Consider the following 21,552-nt stretch of genomic DNA (forward strand, 5'->3'; position numbering starts at 1 on the left):
TTGCTTTGAAGATGTGAGAATGAAGAGTAGCTTCACACATTAAATGAGCTGGCATCAAAAACTTCCTCAGTGGTAACATCTGCTTCACTGGAGTTTTCTGGGAACTTGTTTTAATCAGCGCATCCTTTCTTGAGGATTACATTTACATTCTACAGCGTGGTGCGATGTGAAGATACTTGAAATGTTTCTAAATAAAATGGAACATGTAAGGAACAGTTTTGGAAAAGCTGGAGTGTAAGTTATCTTCAGTGAAATCCTGGCAGATTATATTTTGTTTGCATTTAAACCTGTTTGCCTAGAACTTGCCCAGACCTGGTGACACAAACTGGCTACACAAAATGGGAGCAATTAATTGCAATGAAGAACAGTATCTTGCATCTGATACATAGTAGGTGACATTTACCCAAAGAGACCAAGGATGCCTCACATGCCAAAAATATTTGTGTGCATAGCTAAATCAAAGAACGCATATCCCATTTAGCCAAAAGCCACAAATCCAAGTATATCGTAGTTCTTCTAAACATCAAGAGATCCCACTGCTTTCCGAGCTGCTAATCACAATGGCATTTTTAATGAGCGGTAAAGTGCCCCACCTGGTAACTACTAGTGCACAGGGTGGGCTGACATCACCCTGTGCAAATGATGCGTTGGAACAATAAAAGCCCAAAAACGGTGCCGTGCCGTGCCCTCCCTCTGGTGTGCCCAGAAGTACACGGGCGCCAGCCTGCCAACGCGAGGTGAGGCCGAGCCGGGCCCGTGCTCCCCTGCGCGGCGAGCGGAGGCTCTTGCTGCGCGGGGGAGCCGCGGGTCGCGGCTCGGGGGGCGGGGCGAAACCGGGCCAGCCCCGCGGAGGGGTGGTGAGAGCTGCCCGCCCTTCCGCAGCGCAGCGCAGCGCACCTAGGGCGCGGCCGGGCTCTCGGTTCATTACCATATGTAAATAGGCCGCATCCTCCTGCCCAATCAGAAAGCACGGCGAGGGGAGCGCGGCGGCCCATTGGCGGGCAGCCCATGGCGAGATGGCGTGTTCCCCCCTCCTGATCGAGCCTCGAGCTGTGCGGCGTTCGCCGGGCGGTTGCCCCGGCGACGCAGCGAGTGACGCGTCATGGGCAGGGCGTGTGGGGTGCTCGCCATTGGCTGCGCGATCGGGCGATGGCGGCGGTTGGGGTGTCGTGCCCCGGGTGTCCTTGCCCGGGAACGAGCAGCCGCGTCAGTCTGCGGCGCGGCGGGAAGGAGGACGGTACTGGCTGTCAGCCGCGACGCCGCGCGAGCGCCGGGGCGGTGAGCGGGCACGGCACGGCGGGGCGCTGCGGCGGGGCGGCAGGGCAGGGCGGGGCGGGCGGGCCGGGGGGTCGCGGGTGCCGCGGGCCGCGGCCTGGTTTCCGTCAGGCGCGTTGCGGGCAGCCCGCCATTGCGACACAGGTCCCGGGCGGCCGCGGGCCCTGAGGCGGGGTGCGGCAGGCGCGCCACTTAGCGCCGCGCTTCCTGTTTCCTCGGAAACAGGGGGGGAGCGGGCCGTCACCGCCGTCCTCACCACGGCCCCGGGCGGCGGCGGCCCCGCGCCCGCTTCACCCGCCGCCCTCGGGGCGGGCGGGGTAGGTCAGAGCCGGTGGCGCGCGGCCTTTTCCGTGACATCCGCGGGCCGCGGCACCTGCCTGCCCCGGCTGCGCTGCCCGCCCCGGGGTGGGGGCCGGGGGCGCGCCGCGGTGCTCCGGCGCGGGGCTGTGCCGGCGGGGCGGGGCGAGGGCGCGTGGGGGCGGTGCCGGGCGGCCCCGCGCGGGTCAGGCTGCAGGGCTGCGTCGCCGCCCTTGCGCGGGGGTGGCGGTGCCGCTGCGGGGGCAGCAGCGGGAGCGGGGGGCTCCTTCCTAAGCGCAGGTGGCTCTGCCCGGCAGTTTGGGGTGCCCGTGCTGTGTCGCGTGTGTTTTTCGGGAGAGCGCTGGACAGGATTTCGCTCCCTCGTTTTTGCCACTCGGTTCCTTTCTAATGCTGTAGCTATTGCTGAGTCAGGCAACAGGGGATGGAAAACCTGTGCCGATCTTATAAATGGTATTGCAGAGGATTGCTCTGAGGTGAGAACTGGGTGGCAAATCTTAGGTATTTTAGCTGAATACTCATACAGTTAAGTGGTAGATCAGTGCTCTAAGCCATTATATACAACCAATCTAGTTTGCTTTTTATGCTGTGGTTCAAAGTTTTTGAATAGGTTGTAGTGCTTTTTGTTTGTATTTTGTTTTGATTTCCAGACTGCACTGCTTTACTTAACGTTTTCCTAAGCAATTTGCGATTGAACGAGGAAGGCAGATAGAAAACGGATGAGATTTACAAGATGTTTCTTTGGAGCCACCATTTTGAAATTTAACAAAATAATGTAAATGATAAATTTTAGCTTTATTTTTAAAGATGCATTGTGCTAATTTCAAGTTATAAGTCAGATTACCATGAAAATATTATTAACAGAATTAGGAATGCGAGCTGATCATATGTGTTTTTTAACAGCACTCAGTAGTGCAGTATGTATACCAGATCTGTGTATGAAGTCTTCCTTTATGGTTTTCTAGAATGTCAGCTATATAGCAAAATAAAATGAAATAAAATAAGGCTTGTTAAACATGAAGGTTTTAAAAATGTTTTTAAGTTAGGAGTTGCTGCCAGTCAGTGGAGCCCAGGATTAGCAGTGAGGTATCCTATATTTTTATATTCTGATATTAGCAGTTAATTATCAAATACTGGCTAATAATGGATATTATGGGTAGTTACTTTCGTAATCAAATTGATGCATTCTTCCCTCATGGATTTTTGTGAAGCCATTTTACACTTATTAACACAGGAATTCTGTTTGTGTTGCTTATATATGTCAGAAGTAGATATTTGAGGAAAGATTTTGGAGTCTTTCTAAATCTAATATCAGTTTGTTATTTGCCAAAATAAAATTCTCATAGTTGAAATCACTAGATGTTGCATTATTAATTTTAGAGCTGGTAGGACTTTGTATAGTCATGTGGTAAGTACTAATTCTGATTTTTCTGGAATAAGGTATTTTTCCAAAGCACTAGTAATTTCTATCCATAGGCTATTGCCAGGCCTTCTCTATTCTTTTTGTTTTGTTTCAAAATCTTTGGCACTGAAACATTCCTCTGGCTATGTTTTATTTTAGAATTTTAATTAAAATATGCCGTCTGTGCTGCTGAGGAAAGTCCATAATACCACTGTCGACAGAAGTTTTTCAAGTGCATAAATATACAGAGTAGTATATGCATTATTGTACAGAGAAGCAAAGGATAATGTTGACTTTAAAGGACACTGAAAAAACAAAAAGGAAGAAGTAAAGCTTTCTGCCAGGGAATGGAAGAATTTGTTCCTGAGGAAGGCAGTCCACAGTGTTACCCAAATAGTTCTAGTATTCCATCAGTCACAAAAATACTGCCACACTTTCATTGTGGAAGGATCAAGAAAAATATATTGCTACTATTTATGCTTGTATCATGAAGATTGGCAATGGTAGGAAAGCATTCTGCTGCTGAAGATGATGCTTCAGAAACACTAAGCAGATTCATTAGTCCTCCCTGTTATTTTCTCCATTGAATGACAGTATCATTTATGATGTCCAAGCAAAAGGAATAATACTAGAAAGTCTTCTTAAAGCATAGTGGCTAGGTTGTTACTTTTAAGATAACATGAAGAGATTTTTATCCTCCTAGATGTGATAATGTGTAGAGGCCTCAGTCCCCTATGGGAGTCTAGTACTAGGTTTGTATGTGTAAAAATGAACAGATAGTCTTTATAAAGTCAGGTTATTATTTAAGTATCTTTTTAACTTTACGATGAATTTTAAATATTTAACTGTATCTTAGAGCTTTAGGGGTTTTTGGTTCTAGGCAATGAGAAAGAAAGCAAAATCTCAGTACTAATATATTTAAGAGAATTTTATGGCACATTATTTCTATGCTATAGAACACGATTAAACATCCTTGATGAGTTTAGAGTCCAAAGGTACCACACAGAGCAAATAGACTAGGGTGCAGTTTTTGTAACTGAAGGATGTACAGAACATCCATGTCACCAGTTTAATGAAGTAGAAGTGTGAGAGCTTCTGCTGAGTGTTTATTATCTATTAGAAGCATACAGGGATGATGAAATGCTTCAGTAACTTGGGAATTAGTTACAGGTGCAAAAGAACTATAGGCAGAATGCTGTATGTGAGAAGGATTCATATTTTTGAGATGAAGGAAGAACAACTGTCTTGAATGTGATTAAGTTGAATCACTAAAGAATATTTAGCAGGAAGTAGAGAAGACAGGGAAAGATAACATGGAAGTTACTGCTGTTGGAGTTGCTCATGGTGTGTTGGTAATTTATATAGGTAAAGTGAATCAAGATTTTAATAGGAAGATCGAGTAAAGAAATAGGATTCAGTGAGTGTTTACATTGAGAGATGGTGCAAAACAAGAAGTTGGAGTTAAAATGGTATCAAAATTGTGTGGCAGTAGTGGATGCTAAGAGCTGCTAGCACTGATAGAGAGTAGCAGAGAGGAGAGTTAACTTCTGTTTGGAACTTTGAGGTGCTAATAAGAAATCCTTTTTAAAGAAACAAGGGAGATACAGGAATTATGGGAGATGTAAAAACTTGTGGTTTGAGAAGGCAAGAGAGCAGATCATATTCCATTTCAGAAGATTAGAAATAAGTATGCTTATAAATGGAAAGCGGACGGATGAAGATGTGATTCCTTACTCATCTATTACTTACCTGTTTTTGTTTGCAACAAAACAGATTGTGAGAAGTGACTTGCAGGAAATCATAAAGCTCTATCCTTTATTCCACAAATCCTCCTGCTTGCTTATATGAAACATTCTTGTGTTGCAGGTTTTTTAGGTTTAGAAAAGCAATCTTGAAAATGTTGTCCAGACTGTTTCGAATGCATGGCCTTTTTGTAGCCTCTCATCCATGGGAAGTCATTGTGGGAACAGTGACTCTCACCATCTGTATGATGTCCATGAAGATGTTCACTGGAAATGATAAGATCTGTGGCTGGAATTATGAGTGCCCAAAACTTGAAGAAGTAAGAACTTGAATTCATGTTATAATACTTATTTTCAATTGATGGATCCTGAAATCTCTCTTAAAATATAGGGCTTTTTTTGTACAATAACAACAGGCTGTAATGTATTAAAAGCAAAGTAGTTATGCAGAAATTCCTTTCTTTATTGCCTACTTTTCCCATGCTGGATATTAAAGCTTTATGCAAATGGTAGTGAGCTACAGGAGGTTTTTATTAAATAGAATTTTTAGTTGCAGGATATCTGGTGAACAGGAAGGATTTTGGTATTAGTGCTTTTTGCAGTATTTTAATTTTTTATAAGAGAGGCTAACAGTGATGCTTATTTTATTCCAAAACTTCATTTTTTGTGCAGCTTCACAATTTAAATCTTGTTCATAAAGCTTAACAAGTTACTTAATGTAAAAGCTAACTAAATCACTTTGTATTTTGAGCAGGATGTTCTGAGCAGTGACATCATAATCCTGACAATCACCCGCTGTATAGCAATCCTTTACATCTACTTCCAGTTTCAGAACCTAAGGCAACTTGGGTCAAAATACATTTTAGGTAGTGTATCTGATTTTCTGTTTGCTTCATACATTTTAATTGTACTTTTATTAAAAAGTTGGTAATGAATATTAGAATGTTAAAATAAGCCAATTCTGCATGTTAGTATTATTTCTTTGCTAGACAGCCCGATAAATATTGGGGTTCTGCATAGATGGAAGCAATTTTTAATGAGAGATTGTATAGGATTATATAAACACTGGAAATGTAATTCTTGAAATAACTGTTTATTGTGTGAAACTGTTTAAGCCAATTTTTATTCTTGCTGATAAGAAATGAGAGATTTACGGCTTTTATTTCTCAGAATATTCATTTGAATGCAGCATAGATTTTAAATATCCATGTAAAGATAGCATTCACATCAGTTTGTATCTCAACTTCTGTGTATGTAATCTGAAAGATTAGAATTATTGATTTATTTGTTTCAGAAATGATCTAAAGGTATTATTTATATATAACTTTTCCTTTTCTTTCTTTTTTTTTTTTTTTAGGTATTGCTGGCCTTTTCACAATCTTCTCAAGTTTTGTTTTTAGTACAGTGGTAATTCACTTCTTGGATAAAGAACTGACAGGTTTAAAGTAAGTAATGGATACTTATTATGTGTTTCTTGTTTGAAATGTTTTCCTATACAATAAACCTTGAATTTGTTCTTAAAGTGTTCCTCTTATTTCAGTGAAGCTTTACCATTCTTTCTGCTTCTGATTGACCTTTCAAGAGCAAGTGCATTAGCCAAATTTGCACTTAGTTCCAACTCACAGGTCAGATTTTTTGTTCTTTGTTTGTGTGTGTGTGGGGGGGGGGGTTGTTTGTTTGTTTGTTTGTTTTGTAACTCAGCTTTTGAATTTAAACTGTGAAGATACCCCAGGTGGAGAAACATATGGGTGACTACTATAGTGGTAATATATAAAACGGATTAGCTTTAGTCCAGATACTGTCTTATCTTTTAACTAAATTAGTTGTATATATGAATATTTGTAGGGTGTCAGGTTCTGTGGAAGAATTACAAGCATTGCTGTTTAAGGCAGCTAGAATTACTTTACCAAAGTCTTCGTTAGAGCAGTTATTGATATGAAAAAGCGTATTTGTAGGGCTTAGGAACAATATGCAAATAGAAATCTAATGTTACAATGCAGCTGCAGGGAAAAGCATATTTCTGGAGGAAAAAATTAGCGGAACAATGGCATGTGCATAAGTGTATATAGACACATTCATGCTCTAATGTAATTCACACAGCACAATATAAAGGATTAACATTAAATTTAGCCTATCATACATGGGAATGGTTATTTCCTAATATTTGAAGTTCTAAAATAAAGTATTTTGAATGAAATTACTTTATACGTATAAATACTGTACAAGGTAATTGATCGTAATAATTGTGACTATATTACATATATGCAACATTATTATAACATATAATACGTTATTATATAATTGTATATTAATGTTTTTAATAGACTGTAGAATTCTTTGAAAATGCTTATTTTCAAAGAAGTATTTCACAAATAGGTTTTCACACACGCGTTTTCCCCCCACCCTGCATCCCCACACACCCCGCATATCCCCCATGCTGCCAAGAAAAGAAAAAGAAAATCTTCTCACCCTCAAGGGGAAGTTTCAGTGCTTTTTATGTATGTTCGTCAGCTAAGTCTAGAGGGCAAGATAAAAATAAAATAAAGTTAGGGTTTGGATATGTGGTTGCAAGAACTTTTGGGATGCTGTGATATAAGCGTGGGTTTGTTTTTTTTTTAAAAAAAAAAAATTACATACACATGCACCCAAGTGTGTATATACATACATGCACATGCACGCATCTTAAAGTTTAGAGCTTAAAGCTTAATTAAAGTCTGTGCCCATTGATTTTGTAGGGGCTTAGACTACCCGTCAGCCAAAAATGGAGACTTTCACAATTAAATAATGTTGTGGTCTAAATAAAGACTGTTGAAGTATAATAGCTTGTATGAACCGTAATGATTAACGCATATATTCTTTCACAGTAGTTAATTTCTCAATGTATTGTATAAAGCCTTACCACCATAATAATACTGAGTTTATTAATCACAGTACCTGCACCCCTTATGAGGAAACGATCCATATTATATACTCTGAGGCCTGACTCCTTTTTTGCGTTGTTGGAAAGAGACTTGAAAGGAATACCAGAAACAAATTTGAAAACATTATTTTGAATCCAGTCTCCTTGCCTACTTAACAGTTTCATGTTTTCATTTCATAGTGTTCATCATAGAATCCACTTCTCCAAGAACCAAATCTTTGTGCATTTTTTCATTTTTGTCTTTATGCTAATATGCAGAAATTTCACTTTTTAGGATGAAGTAAGAGAAAATATTTCACGTGGAATGGCAATTTTAGGCCCTACGTTTACACTGGATGCCCTTGTGGAATGTCTTGTTATTGGTGTTGGTACTATGTCAGGTGAGTGATAAAGTCTAAGGGTCTAAACCTTTCCAGGTAAAAAAGACTATTTGAAAAATGTTGGGATATTCAGGGTTTCAAATCATAGGTGTTATCTGTGGGAGTGGGGTGACTTTATTTATTTAGCTATTTATTTACCTTCCTAAATAGCTTATATTATTAAATTTATGCCTTAAACGAAGTTATGGCAAAATGATTAGGACTAAACATGCTTGGTTTTCATTAACCTGCAGTGTCACTATAATGTTTTTTTCTTATTTTTGCAACACTTTAAATATATAGAAAGCCTGTTGCATATTCAAATGTGTTGTTTGTTTGTTTTTTAATGTAGGTGTACGACAACTTGAAATTATGTGCTGCTTTGGCTGTATGTCTGTTCTTGCCAACTACTTTGTCTTCATGACCTTCTTTCCAGCTTGTGTGTCCTTAGTATTAGAGGTAAGACCAACATCAAAAGAGTATGTAACTTAGTGTTCAGGCCATGCAAATTTCTTCATTAAGGTGTATGCCAGCATGTTTGTCTTCCTGTTGAAGTAGACAAGAGGACATGCACAGGAAAAGTTATAGTGGCTCAACTGATGGACAGTAGCTTGTTACCCCACTGTCAGTGTCTCAATCAATAGTGTGAGTTCTGATCTAAGTCAAGGTAAACAAATTGTACTTCGAACTAATAGCTGTCCAGGGCCTTTCACTATTTAAAGTCTACTGTAGGCTCACTCTTTTGTTGGTAAAGTCTTAATAATAAAACAAAAATGCAATCTTGAAGCTTGTTTATTGTTGTGTTTCTTCGAATGTGCTGATTAGGACCTCTTTTTAAATTGTTGTCTTTGCAGCTTTCTCGAGAGAGTCGTGAAGGGCGACCTATATGGCAGCTCAGTCATTTTGCTCGTGTTCTGGAAGAAGAAGAAAATAAACCAAACCCTGTAACACAGAGGGTGAAAATGATCATGGTTTGTGACTTTTTTCATCTGTATTTATGTAATCAATAAGCTGTTCTTGTGCAGTGAAAATAGCTTTTGTTTTCTATAGACTTGTATCCTGCATCCCAGTACTCTTGCTCATCTTGGTAATTCTAACTAACATCCTCTATACATACACTTAAAGTCTTCCTGCATATGCCATTTATGCTCACAACACTGGTCGCTCCTTCATGTGCCCTAATTCCCTCCCTATTTCCTGTACAGTACCCTCAGCTTTCTCCAGCTTTCTCCTCTTATTACTTGGGCAAGAGGAGGGGTGTGCTGGGACTGGTTCAAAGCTACTGGTCTTTTGGTAAGCCAAAAAAGAAATTAAAGAAAATGTGATAACATTGCAGCCTTCCCTTCACTTGGGACATAATAAGGTGGGTTTCCTATCTCATGTGTATTGCTGGTTTTCATGAAACTGGTGAAAGCTTGATATCTTGGAGATCTTTCTGTTTGATTTTGTCTGATAGTCTTCCTCCTGCCCAAATAACTTCTGATTGTATTAGCCAAATTTCAAACTGTGTGATTGTAAAACACTTGTTTCTGTATGGAACCAGCAAAAGGTTGTGTATGTAAATGAATATACAACTGGAAAATGGTGTTGATGAGAAGCGTGGAACATCAGCGTTAGACTTCCGAGTCATGGGAAGTTAAAGTAAAAAATAAATGATTAATCTTAATAGGTTAGATGCCTAGTTACAGTTGAAAACTTAATGATTGTTCTTTTGTTTGTTTCATTTTTTAATACAGTCACTAGGTTTGGTTCTTGTTCATGCCCACAGTCGCTGGATAGCAGAACCAGCTGCTCAAAACACTACTGTAGAAAACTCAGTGGGATTGGATGAGAATGCACCAAAGAGAATTGAGCCTAATGTTTCATTATGGCAGTTCTACCTTTCTCGGTAGGTGCCCTCACAGAAGAGAAGTGTATTTCATTGATTAGGACGTATTTTCCTGCGCTGCCCGCGATGGTCTTGGGGTACAGTGTTGTTGCAAATCAGCAGCTCTGGCTGCTGTAGGATTTCTTAGAACCTCAGATGACAGGTTTTAAGAAATATTTCAATAGTATGCCATTCTTACGATCTTCTTAAAATAGTATGATTATGGTCAGGAACCAGCTGTTCTGGATGCATAATAGCACTGTTTTTTCCCACTAGCATTGGCACATTTCAGACCAGACTAGAAAATAAATTTTATGACAGCACACGAGTTAATTATTTATGCAGAATTTCTGCCCCTTCTCATACAAGTGCAAAAGATAGTCTAAGTCATTATTCTTTTTCCTTGTAGTTTTTTTGCTAAAGATAAGGGATACTGTGCAACTCAAATACACTACTGGCCCACAGCTCTACTGAAGTGGAAATTGTGATTCCACTTTGGAAAATCAGCACTGTTTCTCTTATTCCCCCCACCCCCCCCCCCAGCAGCTTAACTTACATCATAGTAGTTGTGATTGGCAGAGGGTGATAAATGAATCTTCCTGCTTCATAATTTGGAGATAGAGCTGTTAAATGAATTTGACTTAGCTGTTCAATAGTGAAAATTTTCCAGTAATTTCTCTCACTGGGATTTTTTTTTCTTTTGCTAAGATTTATTAAAAGTTTTGGGATAACTGAAACTTCTTACAATATTAATAATACAAAGAATGATTTATCTACCCCAATCTAGCATACCTGAATTTTCTGATATTCTGTTATAAAACATCATTTGACTGGAACTGAAAAATGATGATCAAACTCTTACCCTTTCTAAAGCAAAGGGATGTTAAAATGTTGTTATAAACTAATAGACTGTATATACTAATTTATTTATTTATTTATAGAATGGCTAGTATGGATATTGAGCAAGTAATCACTCTTGGATTAGCCCTTCTTCTTGCTGTGAAATACATCTTCTTTGAACAAACAGAGACTGAATCCACACTCTCGCTGAAGAATCCCATAACCTCTCCAGTGATGGTTCAGAAAAAAGTCGCTGAGAATTGTTGCAGGAAACAATCTGGACTTCTGAAAAACAATCAGAAATCTAACACAGTAGAAGAAACTTTAATTGCCAAAGATGGAAATGGTAATTTTGAGCATTTTAAAATCTGAACTTATTCCCAGATATTTATATCAAACAGTGAATTCTGTGCAGCATGTTGTATTTAGAACCAAAACTTAAGATTTTTGTAAACTGAAGTTCATTTTAATTGTTTTTAATGCAGCTGAAGTCATAAAACCTGTATTAGCAGAGTCTTCAACCAGGGCTACGTTTGTAGTTGGTGGTTGCAGCCCTGTGGAAACTTCTGCAGTTCTTAGTAGAAAAGAGGAAGAAATTGAGTTTCCTAAGGAGCCACGTTCTATTGAGGAATGTGTTCGTATACTTGGAAATGCAGAGGTATGGGGGAAAAAATATTTATTTATTTATTTTTAAACCTCCAATGTAACTTCTAATTTAAGAACTCTTAGAATTTGTTTTCTAGTGTTCATGTGATCCTATTGATTGTGATGTCTTACTTCAGAGAACTATAGGGCTTTTATAACTGAGTGAATGTGTAAATATTATGGAATAGAAACCTAGACCACTCTCCTGTGGTTTTTTTTTTTTTTTTTTTTAAACAAAACAAAAAACCCTATTTTTTTAGAAACTGACTGAAGCAGAAACATCTTCTGCTTCTGTTACGTCTTTTTTTAATACAGATAGAAAATGTATATTTGTCTGTTTTTTCTCAAGTTGTAAATAAATAATCTTTTATTATTACGAGTCTTCCCCTTTTACTCCCAAGACGAGAGAGGGGCAAAAAGGCAGCTTCTACATTCATTCATGACATACCACGTAATTCAAGCTTCACTGTAAATCGTGCATATAAGTGGGTGTTCTAATGGAAGGTTTTTGGCCATATTCTTGCCTGCTATGAAACTTCACACTGACAGTTAGCTCCTTTGAATATCATCTGGTAATGGTCAAAGTAAAGTTGCTATCCTTTCTCATTTGGAAATGTTTCAAATTATTTTTGCCAAGACAATCTCTACTTTTTTTTTTTCCCCCCACCCTTTACATTTCCAGAAGGGAGCAAAATTCCTTACTGATGCTGAGGTTATCAGCTTAGTTAATGCTAAGCATATTCCTGCATACAAGCTGGAAACCTTGATGGAAACTCAGGAGCGTGGCGTGTCCATTCGTAGACAGATGTTATCTAAGAAACTCCCTGAACCTTCATCTTTGCAGTATCTTCCTTATAGGAATTACAATTACTCTTTGGTAAGTAGAAGGCTGACAAGCAAAGTTCAGTGTAAAACCATTTTCCAAATGTATGGAATATCTGCTTGAAGTGATGTATATGAATTAGCAATGAGCTTGGTCAAAACTGCTGTGAAAACTGTAAATACAAAGCACTCCTGTATATTGCTTTGTATTGTTTTTAAACCTAAAATTTTTGTAGCTTAACCAAAAGAACAATTCCCTACCAAGGTATGTGGTTGCCTTATCTCATAAACATGGGATTCTGCTAACACTAAGCCTGTGTTCAGCTGAGTGAAAATGTTAGCTTGAGCTCAAGTTAAAACAGAAGTTTATTTAAAATTCATTTAATGGTATTAACTTAAAATATTTTAAAATTGTTTTAATAATATTTACGACTTAAGATTCAACAGATCTGTCGAATAATAGATTTTTAACAGTAGCAGCTGTTGATAGATGTAGCTATAAACAGCTGACAAATTAGGACAGCTTATTAATACTTGAAGTTTGATAATCATAACAAAATACAAAATTTTGTATGAAGTATTCCATTTTATTGATGAGCTGGTCATAGTAGAAGGAACTTAAAGCTTTAACTTGTTGAATTGAAAGTTGCTTCATGGGTAGGGTTGTGGGTTTTTTGCTAAGATAGCTCCTTGTAGTGACATATATAGTGTGCTATCATGGTACATATAATCTTAATGATAACTTTTGTATTCTTGTAAGGTTATGGGAGCTTGCTGTGAAAATGTGATTGGATATATGCCTATTCCTGTAGGCGTAGCAGGGCCACTGTTTTTGGATAACAAAGAGTTTCAAGTTCCAATGGCAACAACAGAAGGATGTCTTGTGGCAAGCACAAATAGAGGTTGTAGAGCAATATGTGTAAGTAACTCCTAGAAAGAAGGTTAACTGTTTAATTGCTTGACTAGCTTAAAAGCTTTCTATAATACAAAACATTTTGTATGTCTTTTTTGGGAGGTGGGGGTGATTTAAATCATGTTTTTGGTTTCCCAAAATCTAAAATTCAGTTTCAGTAATCTTGCTTTATTTCTGTTTTGATTTTAGCTTGGTGGAGGAGCAAGCAGTCGTATTCTAGCAGATGGGATGACCCGAGGGCCTGTTGTAAGGCTCCCCACTGCTTGCCAAGCTGCAGAAGTGAAAGTTTGGCTTGAAAGCTCTGAAGGATTTAAGATAATAAAAGAGGCTTTTGACAGCACAAGTAGGTTAGTATAATGGTTACTTGGACCTTATTTCCTGATGAAAGATTTTCATGAACCCTAAAAAGCTCCCAATTGTATTTCTACGTACTGTAGTTTAGGAAATTACACACTCAATTTGGCTGTCTCGTGTAGCAGGAATCTAAGAAAACAGCAGTGTTTTTCTTTTTTAATTTGTTGCTGTGGTTATCTATCAAGGCTAGTAATAAATATTTTCTGATGATAAGCAGTAAATGACTGGATCATAGTAACAAGTAAGTTGGAATTGAGTAATATTTGATACATTTTTATTTTGTCTAAGCATTTAAAATAAATATACAACTCACTTGAACTTTTAGTAGTTACTATGCTATAGAACTATTTTAAAGTTTGGAATCTAGGCTTTCAGATAGTGTTAAGTGTTAATAATTAATATGTTACACTTCAGAAACCATAGGATAAACTAATGCTAGAGCTGAAATGTTAAGAAATGTAAAACAGTGTTAAGAATAAGTTCATTTTAAGTACAAGACTTTCTTCCAAGACTTGTGATTACCTGCCTTCTTTAGGAACATTTAGAGAAAGACTGACATATGAGTTATGTTTCTTATTAATCTTATGAGTGTCAGCCAAGGACATACGTGTATTTCAGCAAGTGTAATTTGTGCTGCTGTTTGAAAGCAGTATTTTCCTGGTGTGGTTGTGGTCTTTTTTTTTTTTTTTTTTGCCTTTAATCTGCATGAATAAAGCTCTGATTTGTGGAGCTTGCCCTGTTACGGAACATAAAATGTTTTTTGCCCTGCTGTAAAAGATAAAGGAATTTTCAAAGTCCTCATTTTTAGTTGGTAGTCGGTAGTCAGATACTTTGGGTAGTTCCACAGGGTAAAATTTGTGTTAGCACTTCAGGATCCTATATTTCATTAAGTCCAGGGCTAGAAAACATAAGGAGCCAGTGAAACATTTCACCATTTGCTTTCAGGAGCAGTGAAACATTACGTTTGAAAGTATTTATCTTGAAAGAACTATATGCATGATAGCTGAAAGTTTATTTTCCCACATTGAGGGAGGAAGAGTGCAGATAACACAGTGTGGTTAATGGAGCCATCTATAATAATTTGCTGTTGTTATGCGCTTAAAGTTAGTTTAAGTTTTTTCTGCTTGAGAATTGTAAGTAATCATTCAATTTTCTTGCAGGTTTGCTCGCCTACAAAAACTTCTCATCAGTTTGGCTGGTCGTAATCTTTATATCCGTTTTCAGTCTAAAACAGGGGATGCAATGGGAATGAATATGATTTCAAAAGTAAGGTCTAGTCTCTTTAAGTCTTCCAATAAATGTATATTTCTTTAAAAAAAAAAAAATTGTCTCACTCATCTGTGACTGCCTGGCATGTGAAGACAGAAAGAGATAAGGCTTGCAGGCAGGACACATCTGTTTTCAGTGCTATAAAATGATAAAACTGTTTGACTTTGCTTTAGATGAACAAGATATGAACAGTGAAAGAATAAGGGTTAAAGTAATTTTGTGGGGGAGTTTTTTTTCTTGTGTGTTTGTTTTTTTAAAGAGTATTCTTGATAATATAGGACTGTTTGCTCATTTCCTTTGGGCCGGAGATTTTATCCAGCAGTAATTAATCTGTTGCTGTGCTTATCAGTTCTTGTGAAGAAAGGATTAGGAATCTGATGAGTTGCACCAAGTGCAGCCATGTGGGAGAAACTGAGGCATGACTCATAGTTTGGGGGAGGGGGGAAGCCTTGTACTGTTTGAGGTAAGACTTTGATACTGACTGCCTGTCATATACAAAATTTACTCAGAATAATTACATAAATGGGTCAGGCCATACCTAGGTACTAAATATAGTTGAAATTTGTCTGACTTCCTAATGCTCCTTCCCACTTCATCCAAAATGAACTATTTTCATGCCTGTAGTGTTTGACTTGGTTCATGTTATATCTTCAGTAAGCTGTGCCCATTCATGTAGAATGTATCCAGAGAGTCCATACATAGTAGGAAGAACCAAGGGCTTATTTACTACAATTTATTATTTCCCGTATTTGCAAGTGGTTAAAAAAATGATAGCAATGATGCAACCATTTGCTCCTGTTTCAGATTCCTTCTGAAAACTGTTCTTTTTCTCAGCTATAACTGATGGTCTAAAGTTTTAATCTAATCTTCTTGTCCTTGGTTAGCATTTTACAACCATAATGAAAAACTAGTCTTTAATGATGTCTATTTCTCTTCTAACAGGGTACTGAAAAAGCACTGGCAAGGTTGAATGAAGAGTTTCCTGATCTTCAGGTTATAGCTATCAGTGGTAACTACTGTACAGACAAAAAGCCTGCTGCCATAAATTGGATAGAAGGAAGAGGCAAGTCTGTTGTCTGTGAGGCAGTCATTCCAGCGAAGGTTGTCAGAGAAGTGAGTGTTTGCTTTATTTCATTTGTTAAAAAATGCACGTATTTTACAAAACTGATAACTTACTTTACTTCATAAATATGAAATGTATGTTTCATGTAGGGATGATTTCTACCTGTATTTTCAGACTATTGTTGTAGGATAAGTCATTTCCATTGAGAAGATCTTACGGTAGACGTTTTCCCTTTTACTGTCTTGTCTAAGATACTGTGCTATGTATTTTATGGTGAATGTTGAAGATGTTGGATCTCTCACTTCTTTCCTTTGAAAACTATTCTATTGTTTGATCTTACACTGAGAGTTTTGTCTGACAGAACCCATTCATTTTGATCATTTTATTTGTTTCTTATACATTCCTGGCATTCTCTTTAAAGTTCACATGCCCCCTACTACAATGAAAACAGATAGTCAGGTGCTTCACTTAATTCCAAGACTGCCTTAGTTTCTAGGATGACTAAATGTAACATTTATAACCATGCCGGTGCTAGTCCCTGGCAAACTTGTCCTACATCACAAGTGCTATCTTAGATTCTTTTTCACGCAAGCTGGCAAGATTGGCTCTATGTGTTGGACCAGACTGGCTGTGTGTGTCTTCTCTGTTAACCTTGTCTCCAGTACTGGCCAAGACAGACAATATCAAGGAGGAGTTCAACACACAATACTTGTAACACTCTTCCTGCTCAAGATTTTCTTGGTGCTTTTGTACATAATAGATTTTTTTTTTCTATTGTCCAGTTCCTTTTGTGAATCTATGTAAACTTTTAGCATTAATATCCCAAACAGAATTCTACAGCTCAGCTACACCTTATGTGAAGAACTTCCTCCTTTTTGTTAATCCTATTTGATGTGCTAGTTTTTTTTTATGGAAAGAAACAATTAACAAACTTCTTCTCTATAATTCTCAAGACCTTATAGCTGTCTAACAGAGCCCCTTCCACCTTCTTAGCTATCTCATTTTCAGACTGAAATGAACTAGTTTCTGTATGAGGAATGAATAACCAGATTATCCTAGCATATCTTTGCACGTTTGTCACCTGTGGATCTTTTTCAGTTCTAGCATATCCTTTCCAAATTCTGGAGGCAGTTGGATACAGTATTCAAAATGTGTTTGGAGTCTGGATTTATACATTGGCATAATTATGTTTTTGGGGTTCTCTTTCTATTAACTTTCTAATTGTCTGCCTTTTTGACTGCTACTTCATTGGAAGTATCAGAGCAGCATCTATCATAACCCCAAGATTTCATTCCATCGTGTTTGTCCCCTTTGATCGCTTTTATACTAAATTCAGTGTAAATCTCTTACCTGAAGCTTTCAAAACACAGTATGGTATAAATATGTCACTTAATTTGATGTTATTGTGCAACAGTGTTTATTTTTGAGCGTCAGTTTTCTGCTACAACTCTTCAGTTTAGTTCTGTATTATGCAGAGCAAAATTGAGGAGAGTTTACTGTCTGGAACAACTTGTGAGAAAAGCTGCTATCATGTCATGGTGAATTATTGGGATTTTTTTTTTTTTTTGCCAAATTGTTTGTACATTTCATACCAAAGATGAATGAGTATTTGAAAAGGTGAGAGAAGGTAGTTGATTAATAGAGTAAATAACATAGAGTATTGTAACTGCTGCTTAAGGAAATGTGTACTAAAAATGTATTGCTTTGCCTAGGTATTGAAGACTACTACAGAAGATATAGTTGAAGTTAACATAAACAAAAACTTGGTAGGTTCTGCTATGGCTGGTAGCATAGGTGGCTACAATGCACATGCAGCAAACATTGTTACAGCTATCTACATTGCTTGCGGTCAGGTAAGTAGTTCTGTACCAAGTCAGCCTTTCTTAGTTCAGTTAATTCTGAATTGGACCCTTAGTTGAGTGTTTTGTTTTTGTTTTGTTTTTTTCCTCCTTAATCAAAAGGATGCTGCGCAGAATGTGGGCAGCTCCAATTGCATCACTTTGATGGAGCGAACTGGTTCTACCAATGAAGACCTGTACATCAGCTGCACAATGCCTTCCATAGAAATAGGAACTGTTGGTGGAGGCACCAACTTGCTTCCACAGCAGGCCTGTTTGCAGGTACAAAGCAGAAAGTTTAAAGCAACTTACCTTCATAAATCAAAGCTCACTTTCACATTGTATATATTGGGCCTGAGTAATGTTGTCAGAATGGGCCCTCTAGAAATTCCATGGATTTGAGATGAAAATTCTAGAATTACCTAATTATTTTCACACATCTAATTTTTAAAGCTTAATATATTTACTATTAAAGAGATTTAAAGCTAGTCAGTTGGATATAATTTGGTAAAACTTAAATTTTGCCTAAATGTATTTCGGTTTTATAGCATGATATTTTAATTTTTCTCTCCAGATGTTAGGGGTTCAAGGTGCAAGCCAAGATAATCCTGGTGAAAATGCCCGTCAGCTTGCTAAAATTGTATGTGCTACAGTGATGGCAGGGGAATTATCACTAATGGCAGCTCTTGCAGCTGGGCATCTAGTGAAAAGCCACATGATCCACAACAGGTAAGTGCAAAACTTTGTCTTTCTCTGCTGTTTCCCCCTTCTTCCACCCATACTAGAAGATTCAATAATAATTACATTGACAATTGTAACATGTAATGGTAATGCATCATTTTAACTATCTAATATGGTCATCTTACCACTTTCGTTAGGTCAAAAATGAATCTGCAAGACCTTCAAGGAACCTGCACTAAGAAAGCAGCTTGAATACTAAAACAGCTTTGAAATGAATAATTGTTTTAGCAACTGACGAGGTGCCCAGGAAAAATTAATGTAATCTGAGAAGTTTAGAATGAAAATCACCTTAAGCTCAATTATTTCTGTGGAAGATAAACTGAAAGATCAATGGACTTGGGATCAGTGAAACTACTTATGCCTTTGACCTTCTTAAGTGGTTAGAGATGACTTCATGAAAGAAGTCCTCTCAGTGGTCTTGAACATGGCTTTAGAATTCTTACTCTTACTCATGGTTTTCTGAAGGGTCAGTCCTATGTTTTTACAGGTTGAGAGTATTTTGACTAGTGAACTCCTAGTTGCTACCAAGGTGAAAAGTGATATAATGTACTTTGTATGTTAAAAAAAAAAATGTCTAAACTTGGCTAGAATACACTGGTCCTTGCCATCTTTATTTTCTGGTTAGCAAGGTATGTTTTTAAAGTGATGGCAAGCCTAATCACTTTCTATGAACTCCCAATTTTAATTTTGTTCACAGTTTAAACTTAAGGTTTAGGCTATGAGACAATTTTATGAGTCATTAGTTTTATAGAAGCATTAGTCTATTTATAGTACTTAATTTGCTGCTTTTTCGGCTAAGCAGCATTCACTGTTTTAACTCCACAATTTAAGTTATTCCTTTAAGGAAAATTCTTGATGTATGGAGTGCTGAATTATTAAATATAATCCTTCACTGAAGTAGGAAAAAACAGTGTCTTCAACTGTTTTGTCATTTTGTTCAGGTAGAAAAAAACAGATTCTGAAACTAGTAACTCCAAAAAAGGACTGTTGTGTCAGACAGTTAATACTTTAAGTAAATGCAGTTTGTTAAACTTCTTTTGATAGAAGTGGATTCAAACAACGGAAGTCAAGGACAGATGTTTACACTTCTTTTAAAAGAAATCTCTTAAAGTACAGTGTGTTTGCGTACTCAGAATTTTTTTAGCGTTTCACACTTATTCCCCTGGAGTAAGTGTGTATCTGCTACCTAAACTGAGATAAAATAAAGCCAGAAGATCACACTGTACTTCAATACTATATTTTTTTGTGTTTTAATTCCTTTTTAAACTTTTTTTGGGGGGGGAGTATTTATTTTAAGAAAAACTCTTGCATTGCTTTTTTTTTTTTTTTTTTTTTTTTTTTTTTTTTTTTTTTTTAATGAGAAGTAGTTATTAAGGGAATCCAGTGAAACAACAAGTTAATGCAACAAACAGTTTTTGTATTAAAATACTGTACTTGGACCAGTGAAACAGCCTCAGGTGTTCTTAATGTAATACAGGAAACCCATTTTTTTTCTGGTTTGATTCACCATCGGGAAGCTTGCTAAATGCATCGTCCTGTCTAGCATATTAAGTTTTTCTTCTGTGACTAGCTTTTTTTTTTTTTTTTTTTTTTTTTTTGGCTCTATAAATTTTCTTTTTAGTAAAAAAGAAAATTACCAGTGGATTGGCCTAGCTGGGTTTCTTACAGGAATGCAGTGGCACTTCTACAGGGGTGACTAGCAAAGGTGCTCTTCTAATGTGCAAATTTGATACAAATCATGATGGGTTGTTTTGTAGTACATCAACACATTAATATTATTGTAATGATCTCATAAAACTAATGTGCAAGCACGAAGTCATACTACATGCTAGATGCTCTGATAGCATGTAAATATCATGAATGTTTATCTTCCTGCAGTATTGTTGTTAATAGCTACCATTTTATTTAAGGAAAGGTGGAACTACTTTGTTTCTATGTTCATTCAGTGATCTTATTATTTAAAGTAACACTGTACTGGCAATAAATGGTGGTTCAGTGTTCATTTTGGTGAATTTAACTGACATTCTGTCTTGCAGAATTAACATTTTGTATTACTACTAAATTGTGTACATTTTGGTACAGACTACTTTTTCAGTTTCAGTAAAACAATGGAAAACATAATGGCTTAATTGTGATATTTTAAGCTTAATTCATGACTTAGTGACATAAAATAAGAGGATTAAGGAAAATAAGACTGGACATGTAACAGTCAGTGCAACAGGGATATGATACCAGAACTTCTCACCTTGTTCGCATAAGCCTGTGCACATTTAGTCTCTGTGAAGTAGAATTACTCAGTTTGCCCAAATGGGAGAACTAATTCACTTCAGCATTGGTGATATCTTCTGCTGAAGCCCATTTGGGTGTTTCTCCTATCTTCCAGGTTGAATTACACTTTTGGCAGTCTCTTCTGTGTCCACCAAAAGACTTTCAGAGGCGCTTCTTATCTGTTACTTGGTATCTGAATTTCTGCACTGCACTCACCAGAAAAATGTAATTCTGTCAAAATACGTAGTGTTGTTCATATATAATTCTTGCAAGACAGGTTAACTTGGAAGAGTAAAGAACCTGTCAGTACCACATGAAGAACTGTTTGATACTAAAAGTTCCAAGAAGAACCTCATAGAGCATGTTAGCAGCTAATTGATTAAGCATTTAGTCAGTATGCCACTAAAAATCTTGGAAACTATTAAAAGGTTAGAGCTCCAGCCCTGGATCTTTGTCTTCAACCATGTGCTACAGCTATGTAGTTAAGTTCCCATGTGTGATCTTGGTAATGTCCAACAACCTGTAATCCAACATACAACATAGCCTAGATTCTTTTTCAGTCTCTTCTGTGCTACAGGTGTTAAGCCAGAATTGGAGGTTAGCATTTCATACATATTGAAAGTTTCAGGGAACTGAAAGATCCTTATTTCAATGCATACAGTACAGCAGAATATTTCAATATCACTGCAAAGCTTGTGTAGTAAGACTGTTTCAGTACAAGATGTCTTTGGGAAAACCAAACCAGCTGGCTGGAGTCGAGTTGCCAGAGCTGCAGCAACCTGCATGATGTAATATTATAATGGGTGTAGTTTTTCAAATGTTCTAAAGCCCTAGGAAAAAAGAAAAACAGTAAATCTGTATTTGATTATAACCAATTTGCTTCCCCCTTTACCTAGGTTATCTCATTTCTTCTGTGTGT

The 21,552-nt window shown here is 37.5% G+C and overlaps 1 protein-coding gene across 2 annotated transcripts; it reads left to right on the forward strand.

Annotated features, from left to right (window-relative positions):
• Positions 1-1,065: 1,065 nt before the first annotated feature.
• LOC112987050 (3-hydroxy-3-methylglutaryl-coenzyme A reductase) lies at positions 1,066-20,486 on the forward strand. 2 transcript variants are annotated; one of them, XM_026106728.2, is made up of 20 exons: positions 1,066-1,278; positions 4,859-5,054; positions 5,486-5,600; positions 6,092-6,179; positions 6,275-6,359; positions 7,929-8,034; positions 8,366-8,472; positions 8,868-8,984; positions 9,750-9,901; positions 10,822-11,066; positions 11,206-11,378; positions 12,048-12,242; positions 12,948-13,106; positions 13,290-13,447; positions 14,615-14,720; positions 15,666-15,836; positions 17,499-17,639; positions 17,748-17,906; positions 18,199-18,353; positions 18,503-20,486. In XM_026106728.2, exons 1-20 carry the CDS (start codon positions 1,103-1,105, stop codon positions 18,555-18,557), a joined length of 2,859 nt encoding a protein of 952 aa, XP_025962513.2. In that variant the 5' UTR covers positions 1,066-1,102; the 3' UTR covers positions 18,558-20,486. The 2 variants fall into 2 exon arrangements, with proteins under 2 accessions (XP_025962513.2, XP_025962514.2); XM_026106729.2 differs by having other exon boundaries at positions 5,489-5,600.
• Positions 20,487-21,552: the final 1,066 nt, after the last annotated feature.

This window comes from Dromaius novaehollandiae, chromosome W (genome assembly GCF_036370855.1).
Source record: "Dromaius novaehollandiae isolate bDroNov1 chromosome W, bDroNov1.hap1, whole genome shotgun sequence".
Classification (NCBI taxonomy): domain Eukaryota; kingdom Metazoa; phylum Chordata; class Aves; order Casuariiformes; family Dromaiidae; genus Dromaius; species Dromaius novaehollandiae.

Coding starts and splice junctions, on each gene's coding strand:
- LOC112987050 (XM_026106728.2), top strand. CDS start 1,103: ATGGGCAGGGCGTGTGGGGTGCTCGCCATTGGCTGCGCGATCGGGCGA. Junction 6,180..6,274: donor AAAGAACTGACAGGTTTAAA/GTAAGTAATGGA, acceptor CTCTTATTTCAG/TGAAGCTTTACCATTCTTTC. Junction 17,640..17,747: donor TCTACATTGCTTGCGGTCAG/GTAAGTAGTTCT, acceptor CTTAATCAAAAG/GATGCTGCGCAGAATGTGGG.